The 18869-nt window shown below is 41.1% G+C and overlaps 1 protein-coding gene across 1 annotated transcript in view; it reads left to right on the top strand.

The window, feature by feature from the left end:
* Window positions 1-18869, top strand: part of LOC140232525 (enhancer of mRNA-decapping protein 4-like) — a 48103-nt gene that overhangs the window by 20955 nt on the left and 8279 nt on the right. The window contains exons 11-17 of the mRNA XM_072312622.1: window positions 369-558; window positions 1378-1552; window positions 3770-3866; window positions 4335-4435; window positions 6393-7281; window positions 9577-9717; window positions 11147-11258. Of these exons, the coding sequence (XP_072168723.1) occupies window positions 369-558; window positions 1378-1552; window positions 3770-3866; window positions 4335-4435; window positions 6393-7281; window positions 9577-9717; window positions 11147-11258 (1705 nt within the window). The remainder of the gene's footprint in view (window positions 1-368; window positions 559-1377; window positions 1553-3769; window positions 3867-4334; window positions 4436-6392; window positions 7282-9576; window positions 9718-11146; window positions 11259-18869) is intronic.

Raw genomic sequence — 18869 nt, 5'->3', positions numbered from 1 at the left:
CCTCCAAATGTCATCATGATAACATATGACAATGATCTATCTTCCTCTGTAGCCACTCCATTTCTTATATTGAGATTTTAAAAAAACTGTCCACAGTAGGATGAATATGAGTATCAGATCTCTCAGGACCAACATATCAGAAAACCGCCGACATATATTCAAACAATTCACAAATACTAGTGGTAATTAGTATTATCATAGTCACAGTTCTTGTCATTTTGATGAACACAAAATCTTTGGAGATTACTTTTTTTTTCTTCAAATTTTTTTCTTTCAAATTTAAAAGTGATGTGACAGTGAATCATATTTGCCTCTCTCCAAATGCCGTCATGATAAAACAAGACAATGATCTCTCTTCCTTTATCCAGTTTGCCCTTCTGGCGTTTCCTCATCACCGGAGCGGACTTCAACAAGGAGCTGAAGGTGTGGTGCACCGTCCAGTGGACCTGCCTGCAGTCCATCCGCTTCAGCTGTCCGAATGCTGACCCCCAGCCCTGCCTCAAGGTCAAGCTGGACCTCAGCGCCAGCTTTCTGATGGCGTCGGACATCAAGAGAAAGGTCAGAAAGGGTTCTTGAGCAGAACTGGGTACTCTCAGCTGCAGATAAGTGATGTTGGAAGTTGTTCATGAATATAGATTCTGTGGATGGTAACCCGTTGAGGATGAGTCCCGTGTATACTCGAGCAGGTGTCTATGGGAAATGCATGTTGTAGCAAAATCAAACCGTCCTCAATGGGTTATTATATCAGTCTTGTATATCAACTTCCAGAAAAAAAAGAAAATATGAATGCCCTCAGGAATAACCAAGAACTTTATTCATGAGTAGAAGCGTTGTTAAAAAGAAGTAATAATGATGATAACTTTCACCTGCCTTTATAATCACATGCATACAGTAAAGTCTTTAGTTTGTGTAACTATAGAGGTAGGTCAACACAGTACTCCCCATTTTTTATATCAAGAGTATTTTCTGTAAGAAATCATTTCAGTGAGTCCGGGAGATAGTGTCATAAAGCATTTGCCACTGTCAACTGTACTTTTATCATTATCAGTGTGCTAGTCATGAATTATCAGGTTAACATTCCATTTTTGTAGAAACACAAAAGAGAGAATTCTGTTGATTTCAAAGAGCTTTGAATAGTGCCCTTCCATCTCTCAGCCCATGGGATTGCCATTCTAGCAACTAATAGTTTTGTGTGGTACATTAATATTGTTATAGAATGAGGACATTTTGCTTGAAGATATTCAGTGCAGGAGTTCTCTGTGTATGTACCTGTCTTAACTTCAAGTCATATTCATTTTCCTATCTATTCATATACCCATCTCTCTCTTTATCTCTCTCACTCCTGTTCCGATCCTCCTTGCTCATTCCGTCTTACAGGTGTTGTATGTCATCCAGCTCCACCAGCAGCACGATGAGGGGCGGGCCCACTTCAGCTCCCTGACCGAATTTCTCCTCATGCAGCCCATGCTCAGCTTCGCCATCGTCGACGCCGGTCGATGTCGCGCGAAGCAGGCGCTGGAGGATGCTGAGGATGGCGAGGAACTCCAGTCAGGTTTGTCCTGGGCAGTAGTCTGTGGATGCATTTGTGCGCTCTTCTAAAGCATATCATACTGTACCATACCCATGCCAGAGGAGCGCTCGAATGCTCCTAAAGCAGAGATGCCAGCCAATACAATTTTATACTATTTAGTACGATAAACAGTGTGAAATGCGATAATACGATATTCCCTCCTGGAAGAACGACTTTTCATCTTTCAAGTAGAATTTAAAATGAAGCCAGTATCAACCAAAAAATACTGCCGAAAACAGCGTTATCATAGACAGTTATACTACTAAATACCTGCAACCCCTACAAAAGCATTTGATTACGAGCCTATTTACCCTAAATGGGCGGGAAATACATGGATGCTTTACAATTTTCTCATCAATGTTGATGAAGTAGCAACATTTTGACATGCCTGTTCTTACCGGGGAAACATTTTTTCCGACATTTCACTTGCCCGCGGGCTAGTGATGGTATCAAGATTTCATGAAAATCTGATTTTCCTCTCAAAAGTCAGATGTTTTTTTAATATTCCATCTGTTTTCCTATGTCAAGAAGTTGGCATCTCTGCTAAAGTCCTTACCACACCATACTGAACCAAAAGCGGACCACTTCCCAGTGTGCTTCAAAAGCATACCATGTCATACCAGAAGTTGGCATGAGAAGAATGCATGTAACACACACTACTACATCATAATGAAAAGTGTTGATTCCCTACACTTTGCTTGGGACACCTGTAAGTAGTGTAAGCAATGCAGGCGCATGACCCTGTTGCTAGCAAACATGTGAACCCCTCTGACTCGAGTCCAGATATAACTCATGGGGTGCGCTTTCTCCACAGAGTGTTCAAATGATTCATATCTGGCATGGTATGATTTGGTTCACTTTGATTTGCTTTTGAGCACGGCCTAGACAGCATCGTCTAAGTATCGGTTGTCTCTATGGTTAAAGGTATAATTTACCATTTGCAGATGAAAAAAAAAACAGCATTAGTGCTTCAAAGTAGTTCTAAAATGTCAGTTAGGGATAAAAACAAATTTTAAACCAGTATAGTCGATGTTACGTATTGTTAGATATACAAAATGTGAACAATAGTTATAATAAAAATGTTTCCAGACTAAACCATCTACAGCTATGGTCAAATGAGAAAAATAGTGATATCTCCTTATATTTTAGGCTTTATTGCAAAAATTTTATGTGGTAGGATGTTTTTGTGATACAACTGACCCACACATATGCGTCAAAAGTGATATTTTGAATATTTTTTTTTTTAATCACTGCTCCCAAAGGTAAACAGGACCTTTAACCCATATCAAATTAGTAGTCTATCTCACAGCTTATGTCCTTGTTTCAGTCATCTTCAGTGTGCAGTAAGGTATGTTGTCTAACTGGAATGTGCCAAGCTCGCAGACCTTCTCACAAAGACCAATGCTTTCCTTTGAATAAACCATACCAATCCTTAGGAGAGCTTGCAGACCTTCACAGAGACCGGTGCTTTCCTTAACCACACAATCATGTAGAATACACTGGTTAGTCAACCTGTCCCCAACTCTGGTGCTCCATTTGGGACTTTCAAGATTGGGAGTGCATGAAGTGTGCAAGAGAAATGCAATCAATATCAGAAGCCTACCACTCATTTTGATATGACATAGGAAGAAATTCACAGTCAGATTAGAAATCAAGGCATCAGAGTCATATGTAACAGATGGCAATTGATAGGTTATCCTTTAATTTTAGTTCACCCCACCCCACAATATGGGAGGAGGATTCTCACAGACATTGCAAACATGTTTGTTCAGGGAGAGATGGCAGTAACTTTTGACCAGTGTTTGGAGGCACATTGACCAATGGTTGTTGATATATATTGTGATGATGAGGGCTGTTTCTCAGTACACAAACAATCAATAGCTCACAGATGACAATGCATTGAAGGCATAGATAGTCTGTACAGATGAGATATGCATCAAACAAGAATACTGTAAGCGCAGAAATTTTTGTGTATTTCGCATTACTTCTGGCCAGCGCATATTCTAAAACCCGCGAAAATATCTTCACAACTTTCTTTGCACATTGTGAATGTGCTGACAATAATTGCATGGTGCAAATTCAACAACCCGCGAATATGTTTTTTAGTCGCTCAGTGCGAAATATTAATCTCGCAAAAATATCAGCGTTTACAGTAGAGCAGACATGAGCGTGATGACCATTATCTCTTCGTTTCAGTAGAGTTTGAAGAGGTGACCCCTGGCGACGAGGATGAGGAGAGTGTCGGCAACAGGCAACCTGTCAATGTCCTGGTCAAGATGTTCTGCGTTTTCAAGAGGTATTTTGCCAGAATTTTACAAAAGTGCAGTGATGTGTGACTTGAGCATTTGTCCCCCCCTCCCTTTGCTGCTATTTTATAACTTTGAAAATTTCATGTTGAAATGTGTATTCTATCCATATTGGTCTCCCAGTCTTTCCAATAATGTAGTTGAAAACTATTTTCCGTCCGTCACCAAGTAATTTATGTCTGCTCAAGCTTAAATCAGAGTCTAGGAAGTACAATAAGATGTACTTATTGTTTCTTATTGGTTCTTTGTTCTCTGACATTTAAATTTTCTTTTATCATTAATAGATGACATGTCACTCTGCGTGGTGTGTCCTACTAGGTGGAATTGATGTTTATAAGTGTTGTAATATTTTGCTCTATGCTTGGGTGAATTTTCAAATGTTCACTCCCAAGACTTTTGACAAGCAAAGTGAGTTAGTCTTCATCATATTTTTTTTTTTCTTACTTCATTTTCCATAGAGCACTTCAAGAGCTTCAGATCCGTTTTCAGCCGAGCCCGTCTGTCAACCAGGAAGTTATGGCGGGTTCAATCAATACCACAACCTCCAACGGAGACAACAGTATGTCCATGTAGATATATCATCTCACACCAACTCTGCCCTTTTCTTAAACCCCTGCATGGCAAATGTGAAGCATTCTAAGGAATTCTTATGGCATTGCAGCTTTCATGTTCTTTTAGATCGTTGTGTGTGTGTGTTTGTATCAGCCAGTTATAATTTTGTGGCGAGATGCTTGATACTGAACACACATAAAAGTATCGTTTTAGTTTTAACCCTAACTAGGCCGGGCTATTTAGGTAGATCATAGAGCCGGGGGGGGGGGCCTCCCAGGCCCCCCCCTCCAGATCTCAGCCGTTGACCGCGCGGTCGTGACGAAAATTGGCACACACATTGCCTATGATGTAATCTAAAGTACTACGAAGTTAGATTTTAAAAAAAATTGTCATTTTTGCTAAATTATGCTAATTTATGCATAATGATGCATGAAATCGGACAATTTGGTATAAATCACTAAATAAAGCTCAAAATGGGCACGTATTTTGTGTAAATATTCTTTTTAGTGTCCTAAGCAAATATAAGAGAAAAAATTGAGCTATCCGGAAAAAATTCTGAAGTATTTTATTGTTTTTTTTAATTTCTTATGTATTTCTTTGTTTTTTCGACTTTATGTTTTTCATTGTTTTTTCGATGAAACTTGTCCGCGACATTGTTCCGAAGAAGAAAATATGTTATTAATTGGTTTTAATCAATAAAACCCCAAAATAATCATGCTTTTATGAAATTTGACTGTAAGCACAGTTTCCATTGAAATTGTACACGAATTCACGTTTTTGAGCAATTTTTGGTCTGACATGCATGTACATATTTATGCGAAACTTCGGAACCGCGCGCCCGGGCATCGCAAATTTGGTGTCAAAAGATGCGGGAGACTCGACAGAAAAAAGTCATGAAACATCGCGGCGATAGCTTTTCACGTTAGCGATACATCGCGCGGAGCGTCGAGGGAGGGGGGGCCTCCGAGGCCCCCGCCCCCCCCCCCCCCCCCCGGCCTAGTTAGGGTTAATTGGATGTGTGAGAAATTTCACTAAATGATATTGACATATATCTTTTGATATTTTTCATTTAACAAATAAAGACAAGAAAATATTCCTTGAACTCTGATGAATATTCTGCAGAAAATTTATGTGAGAAATAAGTCTCAGTATTCAGAAAAGTGAGAGTACAAGATGAGATCAAATATAAAATTCATTTCTTGTATTCATGACTGGTCTTTGGTCTATTCCTAAAAATTTCATGTCAGCTAATGTGCCCTAGACATGAATATTTCATATGCACAAATTTCTTGACAACACAGATGTCCTTTTTGCAGATGTTTAAAGGTTATTATAACATGAAGAGTTGTAGAATGACTTTCACACAGTGGGATTACCAATCATTTCGTGTTTTCAGTGTTTCTCTGTGGCCAGTTGTAAGTTAGTTTGCATATATTGACAAGATTATGTTTGCAAGAGATTATTAAGATTAAATTCAATGCATGTAATGCATACTTGCCAACTAGTAAGATTTTATCAGATTCAGTAAGATTTTTTACGTTAAAAATAGCAAAATCAGATTTTCTGTCAGAGAAATCAGATTTTTAAAAAATATTTAGATATACCTTTCATGTGTATTTTCTGAAGATTTGACGGAAAGTAAGATTTTTAACTTCAGTTTGCATATAAAATAAGATTTTTGCAATCCACGAGTAAGATATTTCATCTTGAAATGTTGGCAGGTATGGTAATGTTTCATGCAAAATTGTGTTTAATGAATATTTTGATTGATTTCATTTGTGAAAGCTATGAATGTATAAAGAAAGAGCTGGTAGGACCAGGTCTATGTGTGTAGCTTTGCAAAAGGTGTAACTTGCCAAAACAGTAGTGTCATGTGCATTGCTTTGATCTCTCTCGGGATATCGGTGTGAAGTATCATGGTACATGCAGGTATGGAATGTCACTTTCCTTTGTGACTCTTACAGCCCTACGGGATGGCCTGTCTGACGTGAGTTTCAGTGCTACAGAGCGGTCTCTTGCCTCCTCGGACACGGACCACTCTCACTTGGACCCAGTGGGTGCTGCTCCATCCCCCCAACGTGACCCCGTCACACCCTCGGCAGAGACCAGCTCATTCACCTCCGAGTCCACCCATTCCTCCAGCCAGCCGTATCTCATGACGCCAGAGTCGCTCATGAACGCGAGTACGCGCTCCCCGACCAAGACCACGCCCCAGAACGTGCTCCGGGACAGTGCCTCCAGTGCCAGCAGCAGCTTCACCCAGCTCACCGCCACCAGCGTGTCGGGGGAGGACCTCTTAAGTTCGTGCGCCACCAACGACATTGCCTCCCTCACGCCGGACAGTTCAGTGACCCTGACTCCAACAGCCAGCGCATCCTCCAACCACGTCTCCCCCCACAACGTTAAGGCTCCTCTGGTAGGGAACAATGCCCTGTCCAAACCATACGAGGACTCCATCAGAGAGGAGGAAGATGAGGTCCCCAAATCTCCTCCCCCATCTCCAGTCGGAGGAGACATCAACGATCTCCAGGGCGACCGGTTGCTTGAGTCGTCGGAGAACGTGGCAGAACTCTTGCAGAAGAGCGCCCGGATCAAGGAGAAGCGCATCTCAGATTCCAGCGTGGAGGTCGCGCAGATCCTCGGCGAGAATGTCGGGGACGACGAAGAGGAGGTTGAGGCCATGGGGCAGGACGCGGACGATGAGGATGACGAGGAAGACGCAATGAATTATGAGCAGGACATCCATAAGGCAGACGAAGGCAATATGAGTGCCAAGATGGAGGACATTTCACACCTGCCCGTGCAAGATGGCAACCGGAAGATTGATGAAGAGTACACAGAGCTGCCAGCCAGGTGATCTCTCTTAGAATTCATCTTGACATCCTGGTGGTAGTGGAGCAGTCTGTAGCCATTTATGTGGCACTTCATGAGCATTTCAAATTGTATTCCCCAATTTTGTGCAAAACATTGAAAATCATATAGGGAGAAATTGTAGTATTCTTTATTCCTCTGCCATGAGGTGTTGTGCTGAAAGCATTATACTGATTGATGTTTGATGGCAGGCAAAATGCATATATAAGAATGTTCCCATGACCACATTTTTGGCATATGCTTGTGTTAGAAACAAGAAAATATATTGTCATACCTATTTGATGATATGTACTTGAAACACTCCATTGTTACATAATGAATATGTACATTCTGGACTATACACGATATATTCAACTTATGTCTCATAAAATCCGCCTCACTGACCTCGGGTCATCTAAATACAGAAGTCAAATTTTAATTCAGTTACCACCATCTAATTAGGACTCATATAAGAGGGAATGCCTCTGTAATGGGACAGAATCATGGCATATCTTTTCCAAGGCACATTATACTGAATTCTTAAATGAAAATTGATATTGTTTAAATGGCACTCATTTTTCATCAGATATTTGTGGGAAATAGACTTTTTTTTTTTGGGGGGGGGGTAATATTTGTCTTCATAAAAAATAATGAAAAATAGATGCACATCAGAATGTTACAATGGCTGTCCCCTCCCCCCCCCCCCCCAAAAAAAAAAAAAAAAAAAGAAACAAACAAAAACAAAAACACATTTACCTGTCCTGGAAACTATGTGTACAAAGGAATGTTCAACAGTGGAATAGATGTATCCCCAGATAGTGCATCATGTACCATGCAATTTACCAATTTGCTGAGCCCAACTTAGGTGTAACATCGCTTGATGAGACTGAAGAAAAATGCTGTTATTTGCATTTGTGCCAAGCAATCCATGCTCCACGTTAATTTAACAAGCTCAACTGTGAAAACTGACATAGAAGCTTGTCTTAGATCTATATATACAAAAATATACATAGCATCAGTTTGCTATTGATATTTTAATCTGTGCAAGTTATAGTGCAATGTGTTGTCCCATTTACTAAACTGTGTATTGTACTGATAAGTCATGTTGACTTCTTTTGATCTGGACAGTTGATTAATTGGGTCTTATTCTCAGTTCGTCCTGATTAAAGATAAAAAGTTTTGGTACCTCAAAAATTTCCTTGTCTTAGTTTGTGTTTCAGGTTAAAGTACCTTTCATATAACTAACACTGTGAGACTTACTCGCCCCAAAGTGCTCTCATGTCTTAGTAATCATGCAATTAACTGCGACCAGCAGCCCCATACGCATAGCGACCAGCAGTCCCATACGCATAGCGTAATTGGGCTTTGCATTGTAGCATTCAGGATCATGACAGATTTAGTATCGTGGGATAAATGTTAACTTAAAATCCCCAAAATTCTTCAATTTGAAGACTTACCAATTCAGGTGAAGTATTGAAAACAGGCTTCGGGCAACGTTTGGTTCTGCCTATAGTCCCTTTCTGTTCGAATTGATGACGGAATGTGACTCGGCCGAGAGGACCTTGGGAGAGCTACATACACCATGTACACTGAATACTACAGCCAGTGCATGCGAACACATCACATGCGCACAAATTTCAAATCCCATATCAACGGATAAGATGTTTGTGTGCGCATGCGCTTTCTGTAGTAGTCGGTGTATGCATCGGTCCATGGGGTATGTAGCTCTCTCAAGGTCCTCTCGACCGAGTCACATTCAGTCATCAATTCGAAAAGAAAGGGACTATTGGCAGAACCAAACGTTGTTCGAAGCCTGTTTTCAATACTTCAACTTAATTGGTAAGTCTTCAAATCGAAGAAATTTTGGGATTTTAAATTGACATTTACCCGCGATACTAATTCTGTCATGATCCTGAATGTTACAATGCGAAGCCCCATTACGCTATGCGTATGGGGCTGCTGGTCGCAGTTAGCTATGCGTACAATGGGCTGCACGCTGCTGGTCGCAGTCAGTGGTTTCGTACAATATTTATCGACACTGTACGGCGACGGCTCTGGTACGAAACCATTATTGCATGATTACTAAGACATGAGAGCACTTTAGGGCGAGTAATTCTCACAGACAACGTAATTTAACGTGAAACACAAACCAAGACAAGGAAATTCAGGGAAACTTTTGAGGTACCAAAACTTTTTATTATCTTTAAGTGGCAATGACTGTACTCCTGAGTCTGAGAATATTGCTGTGACTACACCTGAATCCACGAGGTCATTAGATATTGTCCCCATTGTTCGCAGGACTGTGATGCCAGATGCATATGGTGACAGACAAATAGGCTCAGGCGATGCGGCCGAAGGAGTGAGTGATGAACTGGAGAATGTTGGCGAAGGAGCGGGAGAGGGAACAGTGCTGAAAGACATTGGGGACCAACACGCAAGGTGAGGGAACTCGATGAGATGTTTTACGTTCCTGCTGCGGGAAGAGTAGCAGTGGATTTTTTAACAGAACCAGACATGGTTCTTTTTGGCATGTCATAGCAAAAAAAAAAAAAAAAAATCTTTGCCTTTACCGTGTTTTGTATGTGGAGACCTTAAGTCTCCATGAGCCTCATGAAATGTACTGTATATGCCATATATATTTCGCGAGTCTAAATTTTCGCGAATCGGGAATTCCCGACGATTTCGCGAGTGGTTGAATTCGCGATCGTGGAGTCCTGCACCGAACAGAGAAACGCACATGCGCACATCACATTCACATCGGGATCAGAGTCAATATTTTCGCGCGTCTTTAATTTCACGAATAGCACCAGATTCGCGAAATTCGCGAAAATAAAAACACCGCGAAATATTTAGCGTATACAGTACAACAAACTATACTGTCATTACCTTATGTGTTCAACTAGAAACTTTGAGGCCTTTTATCAAACTTAAAATTTGATTTGCAGGTATCATATGCGCTACAAGTAGAGATTTGTATTGTAATTAACTCCTACATGAATTGAAGGAGTTATTCCATCTCAAAACTTCAGGAAATGCCTTGAAGGGAGAACAGTCCTGTTTGTATAACCTGACAAACCATACCACACTTCTTACATGTATGTCACTACTAAAGGAAGTCTTGGACAATGTAGTACTTTGGAAATTGATATGCTCTGTGGTGACATGACATCAAATCCTTATTTCTCTGCAAGATATCAAAGTTTCCCCTTCACATGCACAAATCAGATTTTTTTTTTTTTGAATTTCCATTACCAAGTGTCAACATTCATACCATTTGATACACTGATAAACCTACCCAGAATAACTCTTCTGCTTTATGGGTGTGGTTCTGTCAGATCTTATCAACTTGACAGCATGTTGGTTTTTTCTTTCTTTCTTTCTGCCTTTTCCTCGATGTAAATACCAGTCAATGAATGCACATATTTTTAGCTATAGAAGTCTCCCTAAATGTGTTTCAGCCAATCAAGTTTAGTTTGCAGAGTAACTGTCACAGCCTAATATCATATTGGAAGAAGGTATATGGTAATTTAACAAAGACTTTCTTTTCTCTCTTCTTTGGAGGTAGGGGGATTTTTTTGGGAGGAAGTGAGGGGGCTGTCATACTGTTCCTCTCTGTTTATTATGTTGGTTCTTTCTCACAAGAATGCTTTTTATTTTTTAAGGAAAGAAGCTTTATTCAACTCTGCACTCTTATGCTTTTGAGCATCTGTGAATCATAAACCATATGAGATTCGAACAAAACAAAAAATCATATATTGCCAACTCTCAACTCCCCTTTGTTCCTTCTGGAGCCCTGGCGTTGGCAGGAGTGCACTAGCAAAGAAATTGCAGGATTAATGACTCGGATTATTCTTTTTCTGCCGAGCAGACACGATGAAGGGGAGCAGGACGAAAACCGCGGGCTGACACAGGACTTGAGGCCAGTGGTACACCACCAGAACACAGTCAGCCAGGACCTGTACCAACGGGACTTGGGCCAGGTAAGCCCAGCAGGGCATTACAATAGAAAATTATACAGCACGTCTCCCCCTCCAAAAAAAACAAAAGCAAAACAAAACAAACAAACACAATCAATATTCGCATTGATAACTTTCAAAATGACTAAACAATCTGAATGCTATTTCAGGGAATGAAACTATAACTTCTTACCTACATTTTGAAGAAAACCCCATTCAATTTGGTTAAGTGGTCACAGAATAATGGGGATCGTTGTAAAGCATGCCATGGGTCCGTTTCTTCCAAGTTGGACTTGGATGCTCTTTGAACTGGGAACACAATGGACAAAACTTTGAAGAAAGAAATTACTGACATGCTCTACAATGATCTTCATTTCTCTGTGACCACTGAAGCAAATTGGATGGGGTTTTCTGTAAGATGTGGGTAATGAGTTATGGTTTCATACACTGAAATTGTATTTGGATTGATTCACTATTTTTAAAGTTATCATTGCGGAGGGTGCTGTTGTAATTTTTTTGGGGGGACATATGGCACAATCTATCTCCCACTTGTCTGAATGGGCATTTGGATGAGAACCCCACTCTCAGAGCTAACACAGTCACCTGCCCATACATATCGCTTATCCAAGAGTGAGGTGTGAATTGCCCCAGGGGAAGAGGACAAGTGAGTCCGTAGCACCTTGCCCAGGTTCTCTGGTGGCCATGAAACAATTTTAAGAAACTTGACTAGTTGTTTTCATCCAAGACGACATCTGTAGTATTCATTTCAATAGATATAATGATGTTTAGTTTCAGGAAACAAAAAGTAAGAGTTGTTGTGTTTTTATGTTGTTGTTTTGGGTGTTGTTGTTTTTTGAGGGTTGTTGTTTTTTGATGGTTGTTAATCCTCATTTGTGTTTACACCAGTGAAAACTACCTAATAGAAAGATCTATCACCAGCACTTTAGATTTGTCTATTCAGATAGACTTCAACTGATTAGAAAGCTTGCGAGATTCATTTGGTTTGAAGAGCATCATTCATTGCAGGTGATGTACTGATCTTAATATGTATGGGTATGAACATACTGCATGGTGGGGAACATGACAGTGCTCTTCCTGAACCAGGAAGTTGCGATATTCAGGTGACATCCTGCTATGGATGTTTATTTGAAAGTCTCGAGCCCCCTTATCCTAGCACCCCAGATTCAATCAAACCATGCTATGCAAAGGAACTGAAAAGGTAAGGTTAATAGTGACATGTAGAGCATTAACCCTTTGGTTTCTGCCATTTTTTTTTTCTGTTGGTTTATCCAGCTGCAAGTCAAACCAAAGTCTGTTTTGTCTTTTATGTGTGTGTGTTTTGTCTCTGTGACCATGTGTGTTTTCTCTCTGTGACTGTGTGTGTTTGTATAACATTTAATCCCAGACCATTGTTGAGGAATGACACCCGTGCTTAAAATATAAAGGCCAAGGATATCCTCACATCCTACATAAGATAAAGCTCACCATAGATCATGTAAGGTGCATTGGTGAATAGTTCCTTGTGAATGGTTCCATGTTTTCAGGTGCATAAGGGTGCCTGGTGCCAGTGTTTAGGTGTCAGTGCTTGTGAATAAGACCCTCTGTCTCAAATTTAAAAAATAAATAAATAAATAAAAAAGGAAAGAGAGAGAAAAAAATTGTGACCAGCTGGTCGAAAGGTGGTAAATCTTGCTGCAGAGAGATTAGTCTTTGTGTGAAGCCATGGTATACCAGTGTGCCCTTGTGTGCCTTGTATATGTTAAAGTGTACTAATTGTGCACAGAAATATTCAGCCCTCCATCTTGAAGCAGGGCTTACGGCATCATGTATATACGTAAGTTGTTCACCTATTGTATTTTGTTCCCCACATTTGCCGATTTAGAGTTTCAGAAAGCCCAAAGACACACCATCATACAATGAGTTAGCTATCCGCACCATGATGTCAACAGAGAGAGAGAAAAAAAAAAAAAGGAAATAAAATGTGGTCATAGAGATTGCTCTTGTTGTACAAGATCCATTGATGAAAAGTCCTGGTTGATATTGTGGTTTTCAATATTGTTACGACCAAAATCACTCTGAGAATGATCGCACAAAAAAAAACAATCAACTAATGTTCAGGCGGTTTATTAACAGTGATATTGTGGGTACAGACTCGTAATCGGTTTTCACATCAGTACAATAATGATCAATAAAAACAATTATAAATCGGTAGTGAAATCACTTACAGCCAAATTTGAAAGCAAGTAATCCTTTGACAGTGTCCAGATACGATGTTCGATGCACAGATGAGTGATCCTTGACGCACCGATGAATGATTCCTCCAACGTAACTCCAGAGGCACTGGTTGCAATAATCCACGTTATAAATCCAGGGTAAAGTCCACGTTAAATGTGCAGGGCGAAACGTGCAGAATCCAAACGCTATGACGACCACGTCCAATTGATGCGTTGAATGATGATTCACTTAATATTGTCCAGCAAGGAATCCAGCCCGTCACAGCTTTGCCGTAATAATGTCCATTGACACTAAAATATGGAGTCTATCTCCAATGTAGGCAAATTAATTCTCTGCAGGCAAAATGTCTCCCAGGCCTTATCTCCACAAACACAGTTTGTATAGCAGGTCAGCAGGTAACACAGGACTGACTATAACAAGTCGTTTCAGAGCCAGAAGTGACGTGACTCTCAGAGCAGAGGTGTTGGGTACTCTGCCTACCTCAGAATTTCTCCGGCTTATATACTATCCATTCACCCCTTTCTAGTACATTCTGTAATTTTCTCCAACCTGGGGCCACACACCTGAACATACTAGCAAGTCCAAATTCCAGGAATCCTGGATGACTCACTGTCTAACTATGTGCATAACATCATTGCCAAAAGTAATTACCAATCACATTGGGCTACAGGGACAGTGCCTCACTCATCCAAATATGTAAGCACTTCCCAGAATTTTCTGGAATGGGTTAAATCATTCTAGATTGAGTGAGCTATAATGTATTTCCTGTCACATGCATACATGTACTGTAGCTACATTGTATACCACATAGAAAATTCTCCACTGATCTGGTCAGCCTGTATGTACTATATCTATATCATATACATTGTAGAATGTTCTCCATTAATCTGGTTCACCTGTGTACATACACAGTAAAACAACCATGCATACAGCCTTGATACATGTACATAACTACTTGTGTGTACATTTGTGACACCATCCCCCATGGGAAAAAGAAAGCCTTGCCGTAGCAAGGGTTTCTTTTACCTTCACAATTTCTCATTGTTATTTACAACGAATGTGAGGTAAAATCCAACTCAAACAACCATAACATATACTATCACATGCCTTTTGAAAAGCTGCATTGATTCCATGTTCTCTTTTCATGGATACCATTTACATTGATATTGCTTGTATTCTTGAAGCTTATACAATCATGTCAAACTCAAATTACATACTGGTACCTCAGTAATGGATAAGCTAAACACTGTATGTGTAATGTGGGGTGAAAACCTTTCACCCTTAACTTCTACTGTGCTATCCACTACCTATGTCACACCAACTGACTTTCTGTCATAGCATTCTTTCAGCATATTGACATGACACATTCTCTGTTCTTTGCATCTATCTGGTGTGCTGATCACATAGTTCACATCATTGAATTTCTTTTTGACACAGTATGGGCCACTGAACTTGGCTTTCAGTGGTTCACCTTGTATGGGCAGTAGTACAAGAACTTTGTCACCTGGTTTAAAGGTTCGGGCTTTGGCATTTTTGTCTGCCTTTCTCTTCATTGAGTCTTGTGACACTTTCAAGTGTTCCCTAGCTACCTCACAAGCCTTTGAAAGCCTTTCACGAAACTTTGACACATAGTCAAGTAGGTGGACCTCATCATCCTCAGTCATGAATTTCTCTTTGATGAGCTTCAGTGGGCCCCTAACTTCATGACCGTACACCAACTCAAATGGGCTGAAACCCGTCGACTCATTTGGGGAGTCCCTCGTTGCGAACAGCAGGAAAGGGATGCCCTTATCCCAATCCTCGGGATACTCCTCACAAAATGCCCTAATCATTGTCTTTAGGGTCTGGTGGTAGCGCTCCAACGCACCTTGGGATTGGGTATGATAAGCTGACGACTTCAGCTGCTTCACACCCAAACGATACATCACCTCTTGAAATATGCCTGACATGAAATTTGACCCTTGGTCAGACTGCACTTCCTTGGGCAACCCATACCTAGTGAAAAACTGCACTAGAGCATCTACCACAGTCTTAGCAGTGATATTTCGCAACGGGATAGCCTCTGGAAACCGTGTAGACATATCCATGATTGTCAAGAGGTACTTGTGACCCGACCTAGTCCTAGGCAAAGGTCCAACACAGTCAACTAGAACCCGACTGAATGGTTCTTCAAACGCAGGTATCGGAATCAATGGCGCCGGCTTCACTGAATGCTGTGGTTTACCAGCCACCTGACATGTGTGACAAGTCTTACAGAACTCAGCCACATCCACATTCAACCCTGGCCAATAGGAATGCCTCATGATCCGATCCTTTGTTTTTCTGACGCCTAAATGGCCGCCAACAGGTAACTCGTGAGCAATCCTCAAGATCTCACCGCGGTAACAGGGAGGGACAACAACTTGACGGACCACCGTCCAATCCTCATCAGCTGGCCTATGGGGAGGTCTCCACTTCCTCATCAAAATGCCATCTTTGACATAATAGCACTCAGGGACCTTTTCAGCCTCAGCCTCAGAACACGCCGTCTGAGACAAGCCTTTCAACTCAGAGTCTGCCTGCTGTGCTTCAACCAAGGAAGACTTGCTAAACAGCCCATCACTGTTAGCCTCGGAGCCTAATACAGCAACCCCATCATTCAAATCCTTGAAAAAGGTTTCTACCAACCAAACACCGGAATTCTCCTCCACATCAACAGAATCCGCATCATCTTGAACAGCTCTACGAGCTTGAGACCTAGTCACAACACAATCTGGGAAAATCCCAGGAAACTCCTCCTGCAACTGCTCAGTTTCAGCAACCACCACTGGTTTATCCGAAACAACTGGAGACGCAACCACCTTATCCCCAGCCAAGTCATTCCCCAACAGGAAATCAATGCCTACCATGGGCAACTCAGGAACAACTCCAACAGTGACAGGACCAGAAACTAGGTCACACTTCAAATCCACTCTAAACAGTGGTACTGACATATAACTGCCATCAACAGTCTGAATCAAGACTTTTGCATTTACTGCACTATCTGGTGGAAAAGTCATACCACCATCCACCATCGATGACTGAGAGGCCCCCGTATCCCGCAGGATGACTACTGGTTTACCTGCCTCACCAGAAGTACATGGGGTCACCTCACCATCAAACAAAAAGCTACGATAGCTCTCATCCACCTGCTTCAGCCTATCTTTGAATTTGGGAGATTGACTTTCAATGGCCTGTGTTTCACTGAACGGGATACTGTTTTCGGGTAGGACACTTTTTGACATGACAAATCCCACCTCCTTTGTTGCACCATTTTGCAACTTCCAACATTGCGACTTTATGTGCCCTTTCTTGTGACAATGAAAACATCTGATGACATTTGCACTTGTACTGGACCCTTTGTCGGATTGAGGCTGTGGTGCCGACAACATTCCTGAACCAGCATTCTGTTGGTTGCTCGACTGATTTTTGTCTCTCTTATTTCCAGAGAAATTTCTGAAAGGTGGTCTGTTTTCATGTCTGTGGGTTAGCTCATACTCATCAGCCATAAAGGCTGCTTTATGCAAACTTGTCACTTTGTGATCTTCCAGATGCAACCTCACACTGAAAGCAACACTCTTTTTGAATTCTTCCAAGAGAACAACCTCACGTAGGTTATCAAAATCCTGATCCACTTTGAGGGATCTGTACCACCTATCAAACGTCATTTCTTTTTCACGAGCAAACTCAACATGTGTCTGGCCTGGTTTGCGGTACGAATTTCTGAACTTATGTCTGTATGCTTCTGGCACCAACTCATAAGCATTCAACACTGCTTTCTTGACTGTAGCATAGTCACGTGATTGCTCTTCAGAGAGAGATGAGTACACATCGGCTGCTTTGCCGACAAACACACTTTGAAGGAGCAAGGGCCAAAATTCCTGTGGCCAGTTCAAACTGTTAGCCACCTTCTCAAATGACACAAAATATGCATCGACTCTGTTTTCTTCAAACTTTGGAACCAATCGAATGTTCTTGGCCAAATCAAATTCAGGGAGAGCCCTTTCACGATTTTCAACAATCTGTGCATGAGCCAATTCAATCTCGCGCAATTTCATTTGGTGCTCCATTTCAAATTTCTGCATTTCCATTTCCATTTCTTTAGCTCTTTGCTCTCTTTCTAGTTCTCTAGCCCTTTCCCTTTCCTTCATTTCCATTTCTAATCTCATCTTCTCTTTCTCCATTTCCAATCTAGCAAGCTCAAGCCGTGTTTGATCTGAAATTTGAGCTTGATCTGGAGTACGAATTTCTTCTTTGAGCTCCATGTGACCAGCTACTAAGTCAAGAATCTCTGCCTTTCTTACACCTTGTGGAACGTCTACGTTTAAATGCTGTGCAATAGCAGTCAAATCACATTTGCGTAACCTTTGCAAATCTTTGAGGGACAAATCTGTCCTCTGAACAAATGCCTGAACATCCATTGTACTGATTGACATTGTCACATGTATTTTACACACAATATGCAATTGAACAATCAACTCACTGGTATTTTGTCTTTACCAATATTCTGGATTCCGGAACGTTCCAAATTCTAAGTTTTGGCTTTAAATTCACTTCCCGGACACAAGCCCCCCAATTTTGTTACGACCGAAATCACTCTGAGAATGATCGCACAAAAAAAAAAAACAATCAACTAATGTTCAGGCGGTTTATTAACAGTGATATTGTGGGTACAGACTCGTAATCGGTTTTCACATCAGTACAATAATGATCAATAAAAACAATTATAAATCGGTAGTGAAATCACTTACAGCCAAATTTGAAAGCAAGTAATCCTTTGACAGTGTCCAGATACGATGTTCGATGCACAGATGAGTGATCCTTGACGCACCGATGAATGATTCCTCCAACGTAACTCCAGAGGCACTGGTTGCAATAATCCACGTTATAAATCCAGGGTAAAGTCCACGTTAAATGTGCAGGGCGAAACGTGCAGAATCCAAACGCTATGACGACCACGTCCAATTGATGCGTTGAATGATGATTCACTTAATATTGTCCAGCAAGGAATCCAGCCCGTCACAGCTTTGCCGTAATAATGTCCATTGACACTAAAATATGGAGTCTATCTCCAATGTAGGCAAATTAATTCTCTGCAGGCAAAATGTCTCCCAGGCCTTATCTCCACAAACACAGTTTGTATAGCAGGTCAGCAGGTAACACAGGACTGACTATAACAAGTCGTTTCAGAGCCAGAAGTGACGTGACTCTCAGAGCAGAGGTGTTGGGTACTCTGCCTACCTCAGAATTTCTCCGGCTTATATACTATCCATTCACCCCTTTCTAGTACATTCTGTAATTTTCTCCAACCTGGGGCCACACACCTGAACATACTAGCAAGTCCAAATTCCAGGAATCCTGGATGACTCACTGTCTAACTAT

Source organism: Diadema setosum, chromosome 9 (assembly GCF_964275005.1).
Source record: "Diadema setosum chromosome 9, eeDiaSeto1, whole genome shotgun sequence".
Classification (NCBI taxonomy): Eukaryota; Metazoa; Echinodermata; class Echinoidea; order Diadematoida; family Diadematidae; genus Diadema; species Diadema setosum.
This window is presented reverse-complemented; position numbering and strand designations above follow the sequence as displayed.